Source organism: Pinus tabuliformis, chromosome 9, assembly GCF_031772625.1.
Source record: "Pinus tabuliformis cultivar Carrire ecotype Pingquan chromosome 9, CPIR1, whole genome shotgun sequence".
Classification (NCBI taxonomy): Eukaryota; Viridiplantae; Streptophyta; class Pinopsida; order Pinales; family Pinaceae; genus Pinus; species Pinus tabuliformis.
In genome coordinates, this window is record NC_142307.1 from 1,560,414,974 (window position 1) to 1,560,439,651 (window position 24,678).

General features: G+C 38.6%; 1 protein-coding gene across 2 annotated transcripts in view; it reads right to left on the reverse strand.

Moving 5' to 3' along the window:
* Nucleotides 1-22,637, reverse strand: part of LOC149154570 (ABC transporter G family member 3-like) — a 231,711-nt gene extending 209,074 nt beyond the window's left edge. The window contains exons 1-2 of one of the 2 annotated variants that reach the window (XM_089439978.1): nucleotides 21,677-22,637; nucleotides 21,466-21,545 (exon numbers count right to left, since the gene is read on the reverse strand). In XM_089439978.1, the coding sequence (XP_089296104.1) occupies nucleotides 21,466-21,545; nucleotides 21,677-22,142 (546 nt within the window). In that variant the 5' untranslated portion in view covers nucleotides 22,143-22,637. The remainder of the gene's footprint in view (nucleotides 1-21,465; nucleotides 21,546-21,676) is intronic. The other variant, XM_089439977.1, reaches the window with a different exon arrangement.
* Between the last annotated feature and the right edge of the window lie 2,041 nt (nucleotides 22,638-24,678).

Here is a 24,678-nt window from a genome sequence, read left to right on the forward strand (position 1 = left end):
AGAAACGAAAGCATGGAAAATTTGACAATCTATGGTTTGGACCTTTAGCAATTGCTGAAGTTAAGGGTAACAACACTTTCGTGCTGCAGAATCTTGAGGGGCTATATTCCACTTATCCTGTAAATGGAAAGTTTCTCAAACACTACACTCAGTACTAAGAAGTTGAAATAGTTTTCATTATAAATACTCCAGTTTTCATTTACTTTTCGAGATGTCAGTGTGATTTTCTTACAGAAAGGACTCCATAGCCCGAGCAGAAGGCACATGGATCTGCAGGTTCTCTGCATTCTACTAGAGAAAGCAGTCCCCATATGGAGCCAATGTTGTAGCATTTTTTGGTTTTGATAAGATAGAATATTTGAAAAAATGTTAAGTTAGGATATGGATATAACAATAGTGAATAAAATGTTACTGAGAAATAACAATAGAGAAAATTAAAACAACAACAACAACAACCAAAAAAAAAAAATTGATGATAAGGTCCATATCAAAGAAAATGTTAGGTTAGATGTCCTAAAAAATGAAGACAAAAAGAAAATGTTAGGTTAGAAAGAAAAGAAAACAAATAAACTTTGAAAGTGAGCAAGTCCAAATGCCACTACTCTTTTTCTGCAAAATAATGGTTGTGTGCAGCTTGTCTTAAATGCCACAACCCATGATAGTCAAATTGTTTAATCTTCACTGCTTCATGTTTTAAATTTGATGTTATAGTTAGAGAATAAGGACCTAGCCAAACTGTTTAATCTTGGCAGATCAGTAGTTAGGTAGAGAATAATAAGGTGCTCATCAGTTTAATCTGAGCCCTTGGAAGTTATAAGGATAGATTTAGATAGTTTGCTTTTGTAAAATAAAAAGAAGGGAAAAGGGTTTGCTAGCTTAAATGCATCCATTAAGTGACGAAAAAATGATAGGATAAGCAAAGGGTAAGTAGAAGAAGGTTGCAGAATGCTTGATAGTTCATTGGACAAAGGTACATTATCATGTTTTACCATATGTTTCTAAGTCCATGTGGCAATTACACAAGGCAAATGAAGGTCTACTAGATTAATTAATTAATTCCCATTCATCCCCATTCATCCCTATATTCATTAATTTCCCCTTCCTACCTTCATACTTCATATTCATTCATTTTCCATAAAAATCCCTTTTCCTATGGTTAAAATCCCTTTTTACCATGGAAAATCCCTTTTTACTCAAAAAAACCCACAAAATATGTTTTAGCCTAAGTATTAATCACTTATAAGAGCATTATACTTAGTGTTATTTCCCCTTCCGCTCATATTTCATATTAATACTAACTTATAGTATTAAATCCCTAAAAATTCCCTTTCCCGTATATTATTAGCTCATTTTATTAAATAACCTGGAACCCTTAGTTTTGTTATAAAACTATGTATTTTATAAAAAACATTGCATCGGCGGGATCGCAAGTCTTTTAACATGCATACACCCTCTGCATTACGATATGCGATTGCTATGGGAACCCGGACCCGACCAAATATATATTATAACCCATATTCATATCGCATCCACTTCATCGCAAGTCCCGCTAATAGCATAACACTCCGCCATTGCGATCCCCGATTGCGATGGGCCCGAACCCGACACTATATATATCACAATCTATTGCCATATCGCATCCACCCTTCATCGCAAGTCCCGCTAATAGCAATACCCTTTGTCGATGCGATCTCCGATATGCGATATGAACCCAGACCCGACGCCTTTATCCACCCGAGTTTATATTATTTCAAGTCCGTCATTATGTGTTTTGCAAAGGATTCCTTTGTTAAATCGTTTTTACGATTTAAATGAAGAAATAACTTTAAACCTCCATTATACCGCTAATCTGGGTTTTTAACCATGATAAAGCCATTCCACCATAATTAATCGACTGGGCCCCTCCATTGCTCTTCCACACTGCTTTTTCACTCCATCACCGTCCGATCTAAGCCATTCAAATCCAACGGCCCACAACGATTTCAGGTTGGCTCTCTGTACGGGCATTACCCACCCGAAAAGCGGCATTCCACCGTCCTCCTTTGCTACGTGTCAATCTCAGATCATTTCGGGTGACCCCTCCCAAAACCGCCCACGCCTTTAAAGCGGTGCGAAGAGAACCAAAACTGCCTCCCGCATAACGACAAAAAGACCACTATTCATTTTTCCGCCATAATTCAAATAAAAGACTGTTTTTCCGTTTAAACGCTTAGAATGCCATTTTGCTTTGTTTTTACCTGTTTACACAACGAAGCCTCCATAAGCTTCTATGACCCATAAAACCATCATTTTACCTTCTGATACGCTATGGACTCCTTCCAAATGCCTTTCAAGCTCAGTAAAACCATTCAAGACTGTCTCTGTCACCTTGTTTTTCTTAACAGTCTCTGTGTTTTGCAGGTAAAGCTTCTGTTCCAGGCTTACAAAGAAAAAAGCATGCGTACAGTTGGAAGACAAGTATGAAGACCATATCAATTTACTTTACCCTGTAAAACAAAATCTAAAGTGATTTTCTGTTGAAAAACACAATAAAACCTGGATTGCACAGTAAAGGTAAAAAGAAACAGTAAAGGTTATTCTGCAGGGTTAAAAAAGATTTACAGAGTTTAAAGAAGTATTAGATGAAAGATCAAACTAAAGAAATCAACTAGCGCAAAGGATTCAAAAAGTCAGGCAGCTTAAAGGGGCAAAATATCAAACAACAAAGCTGGCACAACCTGAATAAAAGAGGACAGCAAGAAGCAGTTCAATAGCTGCCCCTATCTTCTTGCATGAAGATCTTTTCCTTTCCTAAAATAAATCTTAATCAGTTTAGGATATTTTTTTAGTTTCATTATTGTATAAATAACTCTCTTCTCAAGTTATTATGGGTTCGGAGTTCAAGATTCATAGTTCATTGCTTGTAAAGTCTTGACTGTTAATACTACTTTGAACCTGGAAGCCACCTTTGAAGGAAGCTTTTGCAAACACTTGATGTACTCGGTCTTTCTGGAACCTTAATACAAAGCAGAGGATTCTGAACCTTTGGAACGTAGTTTAGAAGGTTTTTCAACTTATGATTGTTCTGTTTTACAGTCTGGAAACTGTGATAATCATATTTTTTGTTGTCTTCTACTCACCATTAATTTTATCTATATCACTGTGTAATGCTTTATAGCAACGCTTTGCTGAAGTATTAATATAACCCAAAGGATTAATTACTTCAATTCTACATATGTCTTCATTCATTTGTCTTTCAAAATTAAAACCAAAAACCCCCAAAACAATTATTTTAGATGCTCTGGCATTGGTAGCTGACCTACTACTATCTCAAAGGTACAACAAAACCTAACAAGGGATAACATCCAATAATTGTAAATGTCAAATATCATGCATCCAGATTCCAACCTGGTCATCCCTGTTTCACAATCTTCCTTTCGACTACTTTGAATAGTGATTTATTCAACATATACACAACGATATTCACAACATCTACTACCCAAAGTCTTGTTGTCGCCTAAAATGTACACCTCAATGTGGGCAAAATCCCAATCCCACCAGGTGTAATTTTAGAGGTGCAACCCTCAAAGTAGGGGTTGTCACCTATTCCCTACTCACTCCATTTAAACTCTCTCCTATGTTGAGAATTCAAGGGGGCAACAAGTGTAGGTGATTTCTCTTACTTTGAAGACTACTTCTGATGTATTTTTACTTTTACTTTATTAACTTCTTCTTTCCTTTATTATTATTAGTGTTCTCTATCATCAAACATCTACCAAATCATAAAGAATAATGAGACAATAGAACACAAGATGTAGGCGAGATCAGCTAGGGCCAAAGCCTCTCCAACTGAGAGGAAAACTCACCAAAATTCTTCTCTTTTTATAGAACTTCAATTGACGAATTCCAAGACCTATGACCCTTGACCAAGACCAAGTCAACTTTCCATAAACAGCTTCCAAGAACAAACTTCGACCTTTCAGCAACTTCTCCAACAACTTTGACCCCAGCAACAATTTATGCAGCTTCAACCTAACAACTTCAACAACTTCAACCTTGATGCAACTTAAGTAGCTTCGACCTAGTAGCTTCAGCAGCTTCAACCTAGAAGCGACTTCACAGCATCGACCTTGCTGCTTCACAGCTTCGATGCAGCTTCAGAATTTCATCTTTCCTAGTGATTGTAGAAACCCTAACAAGAGGGAGAGAGAGAAAGACCCAAAAACTTCAAACTTGTTCTTCTCCTTCTTTGTCCTTTTCCAGCTTCTATCTTGAGGAGATCGAACTTGCTTGAGAGTTTGTCTAAATGACGTCGAGTTCCTTCTTTTATATAAGCTTTTGAGGGGTATGAATTGTTATCTTTAGGCCGAGTTGTCACTTCATATAAGCCGACTTGATCTTTGTGCCATGACGAGGTCTTGGAGGGATTTTTGACTTTATTTTGACTCAATAATTTTTTCTTTACAATATGTAACATGCCCAAATGGGTCTTCAATACATGACAATGACTCAATTGACTTTATGACAAACCTAGAAGCACTCAATGGGTGCTTGACCTATAAAATAAATTTCCTTGAGCATGAAACCCATGCCTCAAGAATAACAATAATAAATTTATTTTTCTCTTTCCATTAAACACATAAAATCATGATTACATATGTCATTATGAAAACCGAACCTAGTTACATATTTCAACACTCCCTCTTAACTAGGGAGATATTCATAATCCATACAAGGTGTTACCCACCATTTTGTGGGTGATATCCATAGGAGAAAAAATTTCTCCAAGATGGTCCTCAGCCGGCAGCCCCTTGCAGCGACCAACTAGCTTATTGTGCCATCTTCTTCGCCACCTGAGCCAGCCATGTGGTCCCTCGCCCATCTGCCATAATCGTATGTTTGAAGGTGGGCCTCCCGGATCTAAAGGTATGCCTTATCATTTAGAAATTGAGTATTGTAGTTTGCATATCATGGACACTTTTGGGCATGGATTAATGGGGGGATTCAGCGGAAAGAATGGGATAGGTCTGTGCTTCTGTCCCCTAGACCCCTCTTCAGAATTAACCTTGGATTCTAGTCCTGTGGGATCTCTTTTACTGACCATTTGGTTCCAGGGATGATATTTCACAAGAAACCCCGATTTTGGTTGTGTGGTCTCACTCCTTTATCTGCTTATATAACCCTCTTTCCATTCATTTTACCCCATTCGTCGTTTCTCCTGCCTAGGTCCACATTCCTCCATTAGGTCCACATAGGGTTAGCTTGCCCCTTCCCCTTGCCCACACCTTGGGTCATGGCTTGGAATGAAGCCCAAAGGTTGATGTAGCTGAAAATAAAGTTAAAAGCATATATGGCCACATTCAATAGGAAAATGTACCACAAAATGCAAAAGATGGTTGGGACAAATACATTTAGCACGTGGGCAAAAGCCAATACATGAGCTCTACCCCATCATCATGGCCATCACCCTGGTTCCTACAGGTTCTATGAGCCTTCTTCATCATATAGGAACCCATGATTGTCCCAACCCTTGGTGGGCGATGAACCACCCCACCTTAAAAGGGGGAATTCACTGCTATATCTTATACATCATGCTCTAGCCCCATTGAGCCCTGAGCAATTAATCAAAGAAAATCATAAAAAGGCAAAAGGCATAAAAGAAGGGTGGAGAAATCAAGGCTGAGGCACCTCATGTACCACGATTGCTCCCTCCTATACATTATAAACCCAAGTGTGGGCTTCCCTCTTACTAGCTACTCTTGTACCCCAGCGTGTGACCCAGGGCTGCGCTATCTCATCCCCTAATTCATTCACCATAGCTATCACATGCCACCACCTCTTGGAGGATGTACCCTCAATATTATCCCCTTTAGAAGTAGAAACCACCTCATAGGGTACTTGGTTAACCCAATTTGGAGTTTAGGAGACAATGGCACATCCTGAAGCCCATTATGGAAGGGCATGCCATTATGAAGTCCCCACCTGTGGTCCATGATTAGGTAAGCTCATTTACTCGATTTCTCTAATGACTTGTTGTGCTGGAAGGTTAGGGGATGCATTAGATCTTATGTAGGATTGCAAATGGTTTCCATTTGGGGTTTGGTCTCCCTATACGTGTCCTAATGCTCTAGAGGGCTACATTGGCACATGTAGGATGAGCGTTGAGATCCATGGGCCTCCACAGCAGTAGAGCGAACTCCATGGATCCCCACAGCCATTCAGAGATTGCTCGTGGTTCACTTATTGGACGAGGAGGATGCACCTGATCCATCATTCCCAGTTGGCCGCAGATCTACACCATACACTTGACAGATGATCCAGGACTTGCACAATGATGTGGCATCACCTACACCATCATCTTAGCACTTGCGAGTGATTTACAGGCATCTTTGATTTGTTTGGAGACCCATGAGGACACTTGTGTGCCCCCCACATGTTATTTGGAGCACCACAGGTTATTACAAAGGACCAACCCCTTGTCCACTGCTTTTGAGGGCCCTATTCTTCATCGTGGCACCCATGGACCTCATTAGGCCTCTTAGAGGACACTATGACATGCATAGATTATTATTTGACCTCTTGAGAGGCTTACTTTTTCATTTATGAGCTAGTTTGGTGGGCTTGTCACCAAAAGTTGTATTATTATAACATTATTTTATTTTTGGGGCTTATGTAGGCCAAGGAGGCTAAATCGAACTCCTAAGTTGTGTATAAATACAAGTGAGATGAGTTCATTTCTCATCATCACTTTGGTTTGGATCTCTTATCTCTCTTGAGATTTTCGCACTTTTTCTAAGGATGAATTGGAGCTTTATGGATGAGTTTTGATGTGTGGATATTGGTCTATCTTCTCTTGGAGCTTCTTTATTGTCAATTGTGAATGGCTGGATATACTCTATTACATGTAAGTACATACTTTTGATGTTATTCTTGTTTACTTTTGTCATATATGTTGGACTGGGATTTTCGTTGTTCTAGGGCTAATTGTTGCATGCATTTACTGCTTAATATTGTGGAATTTGTCTCTATTATAGCATTCCTTCAATGTATGGGCCATGTAATGTGAGCGAAATCTCCTAGGGGTAAAATTTGACCTTGACAAGCCATTCCTCTTGCACATCGAAGTATAAAAGCTGCAAGGTTGCTTCTTCTTGACCTAGAAGGCAAAACGAAGTGATCTTGAGGCCTCCTTGACTGGGAACCAAGAAATCCTACTCTTACTCAATAGACTCCATTCTCCCAAAGATTAAGGCACTGATCTACCAAGGGTGGTCACTAAAACTCATAATCTATCACATCCTTCCAGGACTAGCCACATTGGGGTACCTAGGGCATCAATTTCCCGACAAGCTAGCCATCAAAATAATTTGATCTCATAGGATCTCCTGCATTGGCCTTTCCTCTAGCCCTCCTCCAATTTTGAAGACATTCCAACGGTGGAGTTGAGAGAAAAGCCAAGCCCTAGCTCTGGGATCAAAACTTGCCCTGCCATCCCCAAGGCTAGTACCTCGTAGGGTCAAAACAACATCTTTGAGTCAAAATACTTTCTTTGATCCTTCCCCACCTTGTCCAGGGTAAGAATATCATTGGTTTCTACATACTTTCCTCATACTCTAGATCGGGTCCACTTAGCCCCGTGTGGTCCCGCTCCTTTAAAAGATCATTCTTCAAGAACCATTCGGGATACCAATTCTAACAAGGATTTTAGGGATTGGGGAACTCCTCCACAAGTCTTATCTCATAAACCTAACCCTCAAATCCTCCCTTCTTGTCCCTAGAATACATAGTACCTTGCTTAGAAAGCAAGCGAGCTCCATCCTTCAAACTTTTCTGGGAAAGGGTTTGTTTGGGTCACTCATATCCATTGACTTATCATTCATTAGTGACTCCATACATATCGGGTCTCCTCCCATCGGTGAAAGTCTATAAATAAAAGGGAGCCTTAGCTGCGGTGACAGTGGGCTAAGTCTCCATCTGTTGCCCTTGGCCTAACATTTGCCCTTTAGGGATCCCCCCTTAGGTCCCCTCCTAGTTTGAGCGATAACACAAGGTACTTGGACATTCTCAATCTAAAGAATTCTCATAAGAACAGTCGGATTTGTAACCCATCTATTTTGCATCATATCATCCAGCATTGTTACATAGCAAGGCCTTGACTAACAACTCTATCTCTCCACAAGGTCAAAGCACAATGCTAGCGAGACCAATGATTTATAGACACCATCATCATTGTCTTTCAAGGAACATACCCCACCCGGGTGTTCACAGGGTATGTCCTTCCAAGACTATTCTTATCTTGGATTCCTAGTCCTCAAAGAAAATCGGTCCTCTACGACTACTCTTATCTTGGATGCCCTACCACATCCTCAAAGAGTATTGGATGTAAGATGCTTACCCAGTCCTCCATTCTTTTCTTCCCAAAGTTGCTAGTAGGCTAAGTCAGATGAAGGGACTTGTTTCCAACAACAATTTTCTTCTTTAGTGGGGAACATGATATCTTTAGCTGCTTGTTGAGCTCCTCCTTTCGATGTCATGAATTTCACTTCATTATTATGGAGCCTTCATTTTGTAGGGCATCAGCCATCCATCACTTTCCTCAAGTCAATCATGTCATCCTTTCCCTTATTGGAAAGTGATCTTGTAGTCCACATCTAGCTTTCCTTCATATAACTACCTCTTCCACGTCATGTTTCCTTCAGGATCTTCCATCCAACCACATGAGATCTTAATTGTAGATGACATCTACAACTCTCTTCTGGTAGCCCTGTATCAACCCATCTAGATGTTTTTCAAAATTAGAAATGAACATGAAATCAAAGTTACCTTTTGTGATGGTCTTTCTTCATGACATCTTGTTTGTAGAAACATCAACATCCTGCATTCATATTGACACACCTCCAAGATATTCAATGTCAAGGGTCTCCATTCTTTCCAGACTTCATCAGTCTTCATACCTTTTCCATGGAGATGTCATGGTCAATTCTCCTAGTCATCGGATGTTGATTTCCTTTTCTATGTGCTCATAGTTACATCTTTCATGATCTCTTCTTTCTTTCTTCACATATTGTTCCCCAAGAACTTTCATCCATAGTTCCTTCATCTTTGTCAACCGCCTCATATTCCATATGAAGACATATTATGTTGATTTCATCTAGTCAATATGTGAACCATGCCCTCAAGCATCTTTCCAAAGGAGGAGATCCTTTTCTTTGATCATGCTCATGAGATAGAACATTTACCCATGCAACCATATGATGACATGACTCAATTAAATACATGCATAGCCTCTTTCTTTCTTTTGGTCATCTAGGCTTCCTTCAGCAACTTCCTTTCCTTGATTGAGAGTACTTCAACCATTTTGACATTCATGCCATCATTCTTTCAAACAATGAATCCCATACAAGGTGGAATTCTCAGCGAGGCACTTGCTGCTTCCAAGAGGTGAATCTTCAAATGAAGATACCAACAGAGGATCTTGATTATCCTCATCCTACTAATGCTTCTTCCTAATGATGTATGATGAGCTCTACACTAGATGACTTTCTTTTATGTTTTCAATGAGGTTACCAAGAGCGACTTCCTTCTATGATGACTACTACAACCATGTAGACTTCTACTTTAATCGTATGCTTCTAATATGATGCCATCTTCTACTAAGATGCATATCGTCATTAACGTTTCTCATCTTGACTGCCACAATGAAATTCTTTTCACCTTCCACTTCTCCTTGCTATGTATTGGAGAAACCCTAATAGTGAAGATCTGTCCCTTTGGATCTCTTCTCATTAGGTTCTTCCACTTCTTCAGTGATATGAGCCTCATTTGTTTCTTTCCTCTTGTTGTCCTTCTTGAACTTTGGACAATCTCTCTTGTAGTGCCTATATTCTTGATAGCCATAGCATTAGATCTTTACCATATTCTTCTTCTTTTTCTGAGGACCAAACGTCCCAAACTTTCCTTTTCTCTTATAGTCATGGTAGCAAATGCTTGAATTTGTGCATTTGATCCCACGTCACTTTTTGCCTTCAATCTGGTTTCTTCGATCTTACATAATGACCAAAGTTCATTGAATGGGGTAGTTTCCTTCTTTCCATAGATGTTTCATGAAAAGTTGCCCCATTCCTCTAGTAGTGCATTGAGCACTATGGTGGTCATTTCCTTATCAGACATTATTTGTCCCAACTCTTGTAGTTAGTCTCTTATTTTTGATACCCTCATGAAGTATGAGGCTATTCCATCTTTCCTCTTGTTGTCCTTCTTGAACTTTGGACAATCTCTCTTGTAGTGCCTATATTCTTGATAGCCATAGCATTAGATCTTTACCATATTCTTCTTTTTCTGAGGACCAAACGTCCCAAACTTTCCTTTTCTCTTATAGTCATGGTAGCAAATGCTTGAATTTGTGCATTTGATCCCACGTCACTTTTTGCCTTCAATCTGGTTTCTTCAATCTTACATAATGACCAAAGTTCATTGAATGGGGTAGTTTCCTTCTTTCCATAGATGTTTCATGAAAAGTTGCCCCATTCCTCTAGTAGTGCATTGAGCACTATGGTGGTCATTTGCTTATCAGACATTATTTGTCCCAACTCTTGTAGTTAGTCTCTTATTTTTGATACCCTCATGAAGTATGAGGCTATTCCATCTTCCTTTGATATCTTCATCTTGTAGAGTTCTTGTCTTAATGATATCACTTCTCTGGCAGTACTTATGAAGAACAATTCTACTAGCTTCTCTTATATTTCTTTTGATGTCTCCAACTTTGATACATATGGTATGAGGGGATCTTTGGTGGATTCTATAAGGATCCTTTGAGCCCTTACCTCCCCTTTCATGTACTTCGCTAGAGTTCGAGCTTTTCTTCTCTTAGGAGGTTTAGTGATTGAACCCTTAACATGATCAATGACTTTGTTTTCTCTGAGGATCAAATCTGTCCTCTTCTTCCATGCAAGAAAGTTTGATGACCCAACCAATTTGTTGTTTTCCTTGCAAAATGAAGTCATTTTGATATATTCAAATGTGGACATAAATATACTTCCTTGTGAAGATACTTCTTGATGACAATATCTTCAAATTGATGCCTTCTTGATTTTGATGATGATGTTGATAGTAGAAGATGTCTTCCTACAAAAGTGATCCTTCAAAGAGAGGGAGATCACCTTGGTTCCTTGATGATGGTGACAACCCCTTCTCCTTGATGAGCTTCCCTTTCTCAAAATCAACTTCAATCAAATTTGCCTTCCAGTAATTGCAACTTCTTATTTGACCTCTTTCTTGACCCCTGCAATTTGACTACAAATTTTGGTCACTGCAGAAAACCCTATTTTTTGCACGTGGGAGAAAGACAAAGATTGTACTCTTCTCTCTTCTTCGCTTGGATAGAAGCTTCTTCTTTTGCAACTCAGCTTGCAAGATGGCTTGTCTTCCACTTGTTTTCGACCTCCTTAAGTGACTGTAATAATTCAACTTTTAGTGCAACAGATGAGCCCTAATCTCCTCACACATGTAAACAAGAATAGCCCAAAACAGACCCAAAATTACTTTGATCCTTTTATCTTCTTCAATGATGATGTGCAAGCTTCCCAACAATGCTTGAAGTGTATAACCCTTCTTTGGATGAGCTTCGACCCTCGAGTGTCCTTCTTTAAGTTGCATTTCCTTATCTTGTCACCTTAGCTCTGATACCATGTTAAGAAATCAAGGGGGCAACAACTGTAGGTGATTTCTCTTACTTTGATAACTACTTCTTGATGTATTTTTACTTTACTTGATTAACTTCTTTCCTTTATTATTATTTGTGTTCTCTATCATCAAACAGCTACCAAATCATAAAGAACAGTGAGACAATAGGACACAAGATGTGGGCGACGGCTAGGGGCCAAAACCTCTCTAACCGAGAGGAAAACCCACCAAAATTCTTCTCTTCTTATAGAACTTCAATTGACGAATTCTAAGACCTATGACCCTTGACCACGACCCTTCAAGACCAAGTCACCTTTCCTTCTTGAACAGCTTCCAGCAACAAACTTCAACCTTCGAGCAACTTCTCCAACAACTTTGACCCCAGCAATAATTTCTACACCTTCGACCTAGCAGCTTCAGCAACTTCGACCTTGATGTAGCTTCAGCAGCTTCGACCTAGAAGCTTCACAACTTCGACCTTGCAGCTTCACAGCGTCGGAATTTCGTCTTGCCCTGTGACTGTAGAAACCCTAACAAAAGAGGGAGAGAGAGACCCAAAAACTTCAAACTTGTTCTTCTTCTCCTTCTTCGTCCTTTTCCAGCTTCTATCTTGAGGAGATCGAACTTGCTTGAGATTGTGTCTAAATGAGGTTGAGATCCTTCTTATATATACGTTTTTTAGGGGTACGAATTGCTATCTTTAGGCTGACTTGTGTGAAAATTCTGAAAACCGGAATCCTATCGCAGCGACTAGTATTATTTCTTCTAACTGATAAATTGATTATTCAATTTATTGTTACGACAACATCAAAATAAACACACTGCAACCTTCACAAATAAAACTGCAGAAAATAAATAGCACTGGAATTGAGAAAATACTAACCCACACAAAATAAAATTTACACCATTGTTTTTGGACAAAAGTCCCCGGAAAAACCCAATGCAGGAAAACCGGTGCAGCAGATGAGGGTTTTATTTTATTATGCAACAGTGAAAATCTGAGTACAATCTGGATGCCTAAAACTGGCAATCCATAGCAAGAAAATCTGGGCAAAATTATTGAAGGGAATTACCCTTCCTCCACAAGCAATCCCAGCATAACCTGCCTTCAGAAAACTCGACCTTTTGTACCCTCTACATCACCCTTTGCGCTGCTCTGCGCAGTCTCTATGACGTCAAGCCTCCAACTAGTCTCTGATGAAGTCGTTCTACCTGCCTCTACCGAGGAAAATGTCTCTCCGACATTCTGGAACCTCTGCCCGACCTCTAGAACTGAGAACGAAATTTTCCTCAACTAAATCGAATTGCCAATCTGAAGCAACTATGCAGTCCTCTGCGCTGCCTCTCTAGGAATAACTTGGCCCCCTTGTTGTTGCCTCTCCAGATCTGGGAAATCTTCGAACTCACTGTCCCTTCCCCTCACTCATTGCTTCGATCTCTAGCTCGCCCGCAGTTGATTGTTGCTACTCTGTAAATCGATCTGCCAAGGAAATTGAATTACTGGTGTTCTCCAAGTGCCCATCGAATTCCTCCTATAATCCATTGTTGGAGCACCAACAGCCAAGATTAAAACTTAATCGGTGGCTAGGATCATCTCGGAATCAATTTGTGTGAGTTTCTAGATGACTCTCACCTTGACTTAGTTAATATTGATTAATTAACCAATTTTCCTAAGACTTAGGAAACATTAAAAAAAATTGGTTAATAATCTAATTAAGTCACTTCTAGGTGGAATTTCCATAAACGATTTCTGGGTCCTGGAAATCTGATGTATTCTAGCCTCTCCATCAAATTTCATGTCTAGAACACATCCAATGCTACAAAAACTAACACTCCCTCTTAGCGAGGAATGTGCTATAGTGTTGCACACCCTGCCACAACACTCTGTCTCTGTATCATCTCTGTTACGCTGCTAATGTCTGGTTGTCGTTGTCCAACAACTACTGCCCAACTCTGATGTTGCATCTGCGCTACTGCTGACACTGCCATACTATCGCCAACACTGCAACTCCCTCTCATCTGTTGTTGCTGCAACTGCAACATATGCAACTGAAAATCATCCAAAATATTGAATCAATTGTGTTCAGTATGATGCATTTGTCACCCAAGAACTGACTGCTACTAGCGACTGCACTGTCCACCAAGGAATCTACGTTGTTGATGACTCTGCACTATGCCACTTGTATTGCTGCCAACTCTGCACTGCACTCCCCAACATCTAACTGCTACTAGTCTGCAACTGTCACTCTAGTACTGATTGCATCAACTGCCACTGGTCCATCCTGCTACTGAATATTGTGGGCCCCTATAGCAAGGTTTTGATCCATGAGGTGGACTCCTCAAGGACCCACCCAATCTCTGTAGCGGTCTAGGACTACAATACCAAATCTCCCCACCTCACTCCTGGAGGTATATCTGCGAACATCGTGAAGTCTTCCTCCGACCTGGAGGACAACCTGTCGATCTTTGCAAAAGCTGCCTGCTGGTCCTGGTTCTCTAACTTGTCATTCTTCCTGAGAGGACAATGCATGTTGTAGTGACCAAGCTCACCACACCTAAAGCATTTAACCTTTGACGGGTCCTCCTCCTTTCTTCTTTGTTCCCCCTACCCCTGACTGCGACCCTTTGATGCTAGGGCCAACATTTTCCTCCTTCACCACCTTCGATCCGCTACTACTACTGCCACTGATGGAGCTCTTTAATAGAGCTCGCTTCAACTCCTCCTGCTACAAGTCTGACCACATCATGTCCCGTTATGGTAGCTTGTCTCTGCCCAATATGCTTTGGACAAATACTTGCCACTCCCCAGAGACACTATTCAGTGCCAACCTTACTAGCTTTGTTGGTTGAAGCACTGCCCCAACTGCTGGAAGCTAGTCCTGAACCTTCTAAATCCTGGTGAGGAAGGGATCTATGCCTTCCCCTTTCTGCATCCTGATGTATCTCAGCTTCTCCTCCAAGAACATCTTCCGCTGCTCAGAAGTGCCTTGATATAGCGTGGCGAGAGCATCCCACATCTCTTTGACAGTATGCTTGCCAGTTATGTGTGAGACTATATGGTCCCGGACTCCATCCACGATCAACCGCTTCGCCTTTGCCATCTCCTTCCTATATTCCTTCAGTTGATCCACATCCTGGGGAACTCCCACAAGACTATCTATGTAGAGCTTCAGGCTATATTCATCCAACAAGAAGGACATCCTGGCCTTCTAGATGACATAGTTAGAGGAACCCTCCAACCCATCCCGATCTCTCAGCCCAGTTGTGGCCATCTCTAAACAAGTCGAAAACTCCCTCTTTCCCTGTGCTCGGCTACTACTCTGTTACTCGCACTCCTTTCTGGAATGCGTGGTCCTGCAAGCTGCTACTGTCAATCTGCACTAGAGATTCAAACTTTCGAGACTCAAAGTTCACTGAGGAAATTTTTCCCTCTGTTGTGTGTGCTTTTCTCTTCCACCCTACGCGGATTCTGCTTCCACAACTTGCAGCAAAACCCTCTACGTCCAACCAGGAATCTGCACAGCGAAAAACTGAGTTATTGTTGCTCCCTCTGCCTGTTGGAATCACTAATCTGGGAAATCCGAGCTTTCTTTGCCTCCTGCATTGAAAAATCGAACTTCACCAAGCAACTCAGCCTGCCTGGCAATGAACTGCGTTGTGCCTTAAGAATTTCGGCCTACTGCTCCTTCTAAGCAACAAAATTCTTTCCTTCAATTTTAAGCTTCTAGGTGATCACTTACGCTCTGATACCATGTGAAAAATCCGAAAACCGCAATCCTATTGCAGCAACTGGTATTATTTCTTCTAACTGATAAATTGATTATTCAGTTTATTGCTACAGCAACATCAAAGTAAATACATTGCAACCTCCACAAATAAAACTGCGGAAAATAAATAGCACTAGAACTGAGAAAATATTAGCACACGCACAATAAAATTTACACTGTTGTTTTTGGACAAAAGTCCCCAGAAAAACCCAATGCGAGAAAACCAATGCAGCAGATGAGGGTTTTATTTTATTATGCAGTAGTGAAAATCTGAGTACAATCTGGATGCCTGAAACTGGCAATCCACAGCAAGAAAATCTGGGCAAAATTATTGAAGGGAATTACCCTTCCTCCACAAGCAATCTCGGCATAACCTGCCTTCAAAAAACTCGGCCTTTTGGACACTTTGCGTCATCCTCTGTGCAGTCTCTATGATGTCAAGCCTCCAACTAGTCTTTGATGAAGTCGTTCTACCTACCTCTGCTGAGGAAAACGTCTCTCCGGCATTTTGGAACCTCTTCCTAACCTCTGGAACTGAGAACGAAACTTTTCCTCAACTAAATCGAACTGCCAATCAAAAGCAACTGCACAGTCCTCTACGCTGCCTCTCTGGGAATAACTCAGCCCTCTTGTTGTTGCCTCTCCGGATCTAGAAGATCTCCTCCAAACTTACTGTCCCTGCCCCTCCCTCACTGCTTCGATCTCTGGCTCTCCGGCAGCTGACTATTGCTACTCTGGAAATCAATCTGCCAAGGAAATCAAATTTTTGGTGTTCTCCAGTGTGTTCTCCAAGTGCCCATCGACTTCCTCTCAAAATCCATTGTTGGAGCACCAACAGCGAAGATTAAAACTTAATTGATGGCTAGGATTATCTTGGAAACGATCAGTGTGAGTTTCTAGATGATTCCCACCTTGACTTAATTAATACTGATTAATTAACCAGTTTTCCTAAGTTTAGACTTGGGAAACATTAAAAAAAAATTGTTATTAATCTAATTAAGTCACTTCTAGGTGGAATTTCCAAAAACGATTTCTAGATCTTAAAAATCTCATGTATTCTAGCCTCTCCACCAAATTTTGTGGCTAGAACACATATTCGATGCTACAAAAGCTAACAACTTGTCCCTTCATGTAGGCTGACTTGATCTTTGTGCCATGACGAGGTCTTGGAGGGTCTTTTGACTTTATTTTGACTCAATAAATTTTTCTTTACAATATGTAACATGCCCAAATAGGTCTTCAATACATGACAATGACTCAATTGACTTTATGACAAACCTAAAAGCACTCAATGGGTGTCTGATCTATAAAATAAATTTCCTTGAGCATGAAACCCATGCCTCAAAAATAACAATTATAAATTTATTTTTCTCTTCCCATTAAATGCATAAAATCATAATTACATATCATTATGAAAACCAAACCTAGTTACATATTTCAAAATCCTAGACAAGCTATGGGGGGAATTCCCTAAAGATGGTTAGAAAAGGAATACTTGTTGATACAACAAGTTGTAGGAGAGACTAAGGGAAAGGCAACCACTTTTCTAAGTAACTTGAATTAATATTGATTTAGCAAGTGTGAGGATTAATGAGCAATGTATATGTTAACAAGATGGATTCCAATTAGATTAATATGGCAATGGCAAAATAAATAGATAAAGACTAGTGCCTTATAATAAAGCTCAATAAAGATTATATCACTTGCACAACGAAATAAGATTTCAAGTCACAAGATAAGCAGTGTTGCAAAACAAGATGTTAGTATAAGAAACCAATTGATCACAGGTAACTTAGAATATGAACAATAAGACTTGAAATAAGATTTGCAAAAAAACACAAACTTGTACTTCAAGTAAAAGAGATGCTTAGCAATGATATAGCAATTCAAGATACAATAGGCATGAAATTGACAAGTACAGGAATGTAAAAGTAAATATTGCAAGGAAATAAATTAGCTCATAATTCTAGCTACAGTAACCAAATGAGAGAAGAATGATGAATGCAAGATCTAACTATATGGAATGCAAGGATCTTGGTTGATTTTAATTAAAATACTTGATCTAGATGAAGGCCTTCTCCTCAATTGTTTTGAAGCAAGTCTTAAACAAGGTTGTAGAAAGAACTGTTGGCGAAGGAGGCTAAGGCCTCATTAACGATACCAATCCAGGAGTTCTAACAACCCAAGTGCCTTCGTTCCTACAAGGGATTGCCCTCAAGAGAACTGCAAGGTCACTTGTTTTAACCATTGAGTAAGGGTCAAGCTTCTCAAATTGGATATGAAGAAGGAGGTCCTAACTGTCTATCCACCAAGCTTATGCTTGGAGGTAAATTTTAGGAAACTAGATGTAAGATGATAGTGCAAATGATAATGCCTTCTTTGAACAAACTCGGATTTTGACTTTCTTCAAGATGATGATGTGTCATGTGATCCTTGTCCTCGAAATGCCTTGGAGATGAGAGAATCGTCTTAATGTTTTGATGTCTTGATACTTTTCTTCAAACTTCGATCTTTGAGTGTCCTTTATTGATTTGCCCTTCCTTAACTTGTCACCTTAGCTTTGATACCATGTTGAGAAATATTGGGCAGAGAGATGAGGTGATTTCTCTAGCAATGATAACTGCTTGTGAAGACTTTTTTACTTTCTTAATTACGTTCTTCTTTGACTTGTTTATTATTATGTGTTCTTCTTCATCAAACAACTACCAAACCATAAAGAACAATGAGACAAAGGACACAAGATGTAGGCTATCAGCCAAGGCCAAAACCTCTCCAAGCTTGAGAGGAAAACCCACCGAATTCTTCTTCTTATAGAATCTTCAATTGATGAATTCCAAGACCAAGACCCTTGACTAACAACCCCTCCAAGACCAAGTCAACCCTTGCTTGAAGATGTTGCAACTTCTCCTTCTTTCTTCACCCTCGATCCTGCAACTCAAGTCTAAAGTTCTCGGCCTCTATCTCTGCAATTTTCGGCTACTTGTAGATGACTACAATTTCCCACGTGTGACCAAATTAGGGCTACATAAGCCCTCCTTCTCCTTCACTTGGCCAGAGTTGGCTTCTCCTTCTCTTTCCTTGCCTTGATTCAACCCTCTTGGGATGGCTATAATTCGAACTTGTAGTAGGTAGGGAAACCCTAGTTTCCTCGCACATGTGAGCAGTATTACCCCAAAATAGACCTATAATTTCTTTGCTCTTCCTTCGACCTTGATCTTCTCCTCTTCACTTGGATGTGAGGCTTCTTCTTCGACCTTGTACTCGAACTTCTTGTGTGTGAGATTGTGTTCCTTGAATGAGGACAAGTGCCCCATATACAGGCTTCCTCCCCATGCTTGTAGGCTAACTTGACTTGATCTTAGGCCGACATGTTATCTTGGTGAAGGCTTATTGCTTCATTTGTAGGCTGACTTGCTAGAAGTGCTTGGACTTGGTCTTGGAGGGTCTTTTGACTCTTACAATGACTCAAATACATATGTAACATGCCTAAGAAGGGTCTCTCATACATGACAAAGACTCAATTGATTTTATGACTTAATGACCAATCCTAATAGCTCACAATGGGAGCTTGATCTATAAAAATAAAATTCCTTGAGCATGAAACCCATGTCTCAAGCATAAAATAATTTTATTTTTCTTCTTTACATTAATTACATAAAATCATGATTACACATGTCATTATGAAGACCGAACCTAGTTACATATTTCAACACCTTTCTCTATGGGAACCCTTGCCTTGTCTTAAACTTCTCATTGCTGCATCTACAGCTTGCTAAATATTATAGAGCCACCTGAAACTTACTATTGACTTCCCCTCTACTCTTGGTGCTATGTTGCACACATTCTTCATAATGGAGGTGCACTCCACCATGGCATCTTGCCAAACCTACCAGTCTATTGTCTCCTAAAAGCTGGAAGGTTCTAAATCTATGATGTTGATCACTAATGACATATAGTCTAGAATCTTCTTTGAAGGTCTGCTCTCTCAAAATGCGCTCCTCAGATTCTCAACGTACCCCTGAGCATCCCTTAATGTTTGAGTGAACCATCAACATCTCCTGATAGAACTGGGACAACTTAAAGTCTCCTCCTCTATGCAGGTCATACAACAATAATCATACTTTTGTGATGCTGGTTTTCCTTTTTATATGCAGGCTATAGTATATACACCTCTTTAGTAGTTCATACAAATATGTTTTTGAGTGATTTTGTGGACCGTACAACTATTGGTTTAGTAGGCTGCAGAGGTCACCTTGTAAGCTTTGATCTACAGAATCAAAAGAGGTAAATTAACCCGGAGGATGATACATTAACCTGTCCTAGTTCTATCAGGAGACAAGATAAAAGAGGTTAATTATCTTGTCTTATTTATGATTTGTTGAAACCCTAACTTGCCAAACCCTGGTCTCACCTTGAGATGTATGACCTCGATTAAATCTAAGTCATTAATGTATTAGATACAGTTTATTAGACTCTCTATGCTAAGTCAATAGCAAAAAAGAAAAAGAAAAAAAATGCATATTTCACTTTTTCCTAAGTGGTCATTTTCAAAATGTCTCAAACTACTTCCTCGATGTTCACATTAAAGCTTGTTCAAAAAGTTCCTGTCCAAGCTACATTTCTCAACACCTATGTTCAGGGGTTGTTTTTTCCTGCTGTTGGAGAACATCTGCACATCAACGGATGACTTTTGTATGGCTGCCTCTCATATCCTGTGAAGGCAATAACTATTTGACAGAGGATTGACTGAGCTCTGCATCTGGTAATCTAAGCAAATGAGATTTACAATAAACACAGTTTGCCGTTGGACTGCCTATAACAACCTCCACATATTGAGAACTGTTGGAATGAAGATTTGGACTTTGAACTGGAATTTGTTGAAGTTGTTCCCAAACAGCAGCTTTATGAAAAAAAACTGGTGGGCTTTGGTATTTCCAACAGCAATATTTAGCATTTGACATTGGATTTGGCAAAAGAAACTAAAAAATATACAGGTATTCATTTATCAACGACTTAGGGTGCTTTCTTTTAAAACCACTCATTTCCATTCAAGTCTTCCACATTTTGTTTCTCCAATGTTGTCGCCTCGAATGTGTGGGACATCCACAGAGAATCCCGATTTACGTAGTTTAACCAGGGCTCAAACTGTCCATCAATGTATGTGATGGATGCCAGGTGGACTCTGAAATATCAGAAGATTGCACATGTACATAAACAAAAGCGTCGTGAATGCACCAACTTGCAGAGTAGGATGTCATGGTGACTGCTGCTACTTTGTTAACCCTACGCTATTCAGTTTGTTAGGTTGGATTAGCCTCCTAAACATTCATGTTACTCACTAAAAGGCACGGTGGCAAACCGTGATAGTGGGTAATTTCAGATAGCTCTTAGCTCTGTTTATATATTTAGGTTAGACAAATGCATATCAGAGTGTTGTGAGAAGGAGATGTCAGGCGAGCAGGCTAAAGTTCAGTTGGTATATATGCTTCAGGATGTTATTGAAAGTCTGAAACATGAGGAAATATGATCACTTGATTGAGGCTTTCAGCGCTCGATGAAACATGTTAGATCCTAAAAAAAAACTTAGCACGGCAATAATCCAAAAATAACTATGAAAAAATGATATTATTTCCAGAAATGAAAATCCGTGAAGCTATCTTGAAACAAGATTTAATTTAATAGCAAACCCACTAGCCGAAAATGACACTAGCAGAAATTGTGTTTATGCAACGTACACTGAACAGGACCTATCGGAACTATAGATGCTCCTACAAAGAATACCACATGGACTTTATACTTGGAAGAAAATATCAGCCTATGAAGAAAGACACTGCAAATAGTGCTTCCTAAATAGGCCTTATTATGGCATACACTGTAACACCATGTCCTATATGTGATTCCTAAATAGCCCTAATAGCATACAATTACACAGTAACAACACGTCATATGTGTGCTTCCTAGATAGACCTAGTATAACAAGGAGTAACAATATATTAAATATAGAATTGGGTATCCTGGATGGTTGGACCACACTTACATAAGTTCCGTACTCCAACTTAGACATCTTCCCATTCACAAGCACCTCTCCATAAACTTTTGCAGACTTGGGCAATAATCCTACAGGAAAAGAACACGATATAAACTACTTCAACAATGCTCTCCAACTCTAAATTGCTCACTCAATTATGGCTCTCCATTGAAATAGCTGCAAGCAAGAGTAGGAGTAGGAATTTTAGATGAAACAAAACCTGCAAGCGTTCTGAGTAGTGTTGACTTCCCAGATTTCGCAGGACCCATGATGACTGTGAGTGTTCCAGGCAATGCATATCCAGTAGAGCTCTTGATGACCTTATCTGAGTATTTCCTTTTACCTCTCATAGTAATGGTCAAGTCCCTCCACACAAGAGTTGCTCCTCCTGTTCTTTTGGGCTGGAATGAATCAACCAACAGTGGAGCTGGAGAAACTTCTGCTCCGCTATTCAGTTCTGGGGAAGGCCCTGCAGTGTCCTCCCCTTCAGTCCGGATATCAGCCCCAGCCTCAGCCTCCACGTCATCGTCCCACTCAGGGGAATCCTCAAATGAAACAGGCCTCAACTGTGGGCCTGAACCTGGTTTTCTCAGGAAGAAATATGAAGTAGATGGCAATGGGTTCGCAGGACTACTGGACGACGATGAAGACCTGTATGTGTCTGCAGATGATTGGATTTCTTCCATTGGAATTTTCTGCCAACAAACAATAAGCCTTCTTCAAGAAATTGGCTTGCCATTCCCAATCATGGTGGGCACATCGGCAATGAATAATCCCTATTGGAAACTAGGTGAATGGTTTCCCTTCTCCGCATTCACTTCAAATCTGTACCTGTAAAGAAACCATATTTTGTTTTTTCCGAACCGAGACTGTGACCTGCAGTTGTACCCAAAAAGCCCGCCGGGAGATTGCGGCTTGCGACCTGCACTCTGTTGATCTGAGCCTCCGTACCAGTTCACACGAGCAACACAAATATCCACACGCGGAAACAAGCCATTATTTTCTTGGGTAAAAGTGAGAGGACAGCCGACGGGCATGGGTGATGGAATGTATGTTCGTCCGTCACAGTCAATGTATCATTATTGTCACGGTGGGGAGAGCAAAATTCTCACACTACCCACCTTCTGCTGCTGCTGAGCTGTTGATATTCTTTCTCATGGGCTTTTGACGGGCCTTTGGAACGTAATGTAGGTTTTCATTTGTAAATAATCGAAAGTGGTATGCGGAGGAGACCATCGGAATCGACACGGCGTAAAAAGGGGCCCGCCTGATTAAGTGTTGTAGTTGGGATTTTAAATAAATATGAAAATTGGTCGTTGGGATTTGTGAATAGTTTTTGGCTGTTATCTGGGGTTTATGACGCTGCCATCACACAATTTCTGGAATGGTGCCGCTGTTTTCTTGTAATAAATGAGTATAGGTAGCACAGTAAACAGGACAATGTCTTGCTTTTTTATCTTTTTCGGGCCATGGGCTTCTTACATTGCATTTCAGAGAATCTATGCAGAGGCGGTGTGTCACTTGGTTGTGTCTCTTTTTCCATATTCTTTAGACATATTATATATGTATATGAGAACATGGACAACCATAAGTTTAAAGACTTTTGCTAATAATACAATATAGACTAATAAAATACAACTGTTCTCGAAAGTTCTTACATGGAAAAATATGGATAGTCTAAGGTTAATATCAGCCATAGAATAAAATAAATGGTATATGTTTTTTAATCTATAATAGTTTTTTAATGTAATATATATAATTTATGAAATTTTTAATTTAATATATCTATAGTTTATGAGGCTTTAAATGTGATCGGCTATTTTGTTAAAGCATTTATTCATATGAAATCACAAATTTAATTTTAAATCTAAATTAATATATTGAACACCATAAAAATATAAAAATATATGTAATTTAAAATATATTTCTAAAATTAAATAAATCTGTAATTTAAATATTATAAAGTTTTCAAAATATTAAATATATTTTTACAACCTAAATTAAAATTTATTTTTACGATCTATCTTTAAAATTACACATAATTATTAACTTTTATTAATATTTTTTCTAAAGTTACGTAAGTTAAAAATCTAATTAATATCGTTACTTTAAAGTTTTTAATAATGGAATTGTTTTAAATTGATTATAAAATCTAATTATTATCGTTATTTTAATTGATAATGGAATTGTTTTTAATTAATTATTTATTTATAATGAATTGTATACATATAAATTTTATCAAAATCTAATCTATATATGTCGATTTTATTTATAAACGTGTAATAATAATGGAATTGTTTTTTTAATTATTACGTATTTAGAAATGAATTCTCGATCTATAGATATACAACGAGCTTTATATGCGTGTATGGTGATAATTTACATAAAATTTCGAAATTTGAAAAAAAATTAAAATTATATTTTAAAAAGTGTAAATATAAATATAGTAAAGCTCGAAAATTAGATTATAAAGTTTTTATTTTTATATACATAATAATATTATTTTTAAATAATTAATAATTAAATATTCATAAATATATGTTTGAGATACCTAATTTTATACATATATAATGTGGCCAGTTTTGTTTAATAAAATTTGAAAAATAATAAAAAATAAATTTCAAAAATATGATATAATTATATTAAGATTTGGATTACACATAATAAAGTAACTAAATTGATATCATAAAGGTGCAATGTCTTTTCAAAATTGAAAAGATTATTAGTTTGAGTTTCTTGAATTTTATGGATGGTGAGAAAATAATAATTACTAGAAAATAATTATTACTATTAATGTAATTTGATTTTTCATTATTAAAAAAAATACCCATTACCTAATTTATCCACTAATAACATATAAGTTTTTTTCTTTAAATTTGACATCATTCATAAATGTAATTTAGCTCATCATTATTATCATATGTAATTTAGCTCATCATTATTATTTGAGAAAAACAATCCCACCTAATTTATCCACAAAAAATATATAAGACTTTTCTCATAATTGTATTTCAAGAAAATCACATTACTCATATTATAATTTAATAAAAAGTAATTATTATTATAATTAATTTAAAATGTAATTTGTTCAATTTTAAATTAAATATTTTTGGTGGATAACTATGATTTGGACTAGTCTAGCTTTAGTTGTCACTGAAGGTACGATAGCTAGTGGAGGGTTGAGTGCCATTGGTTTTAACTAATGGTTGTTCAAGCTTTGTC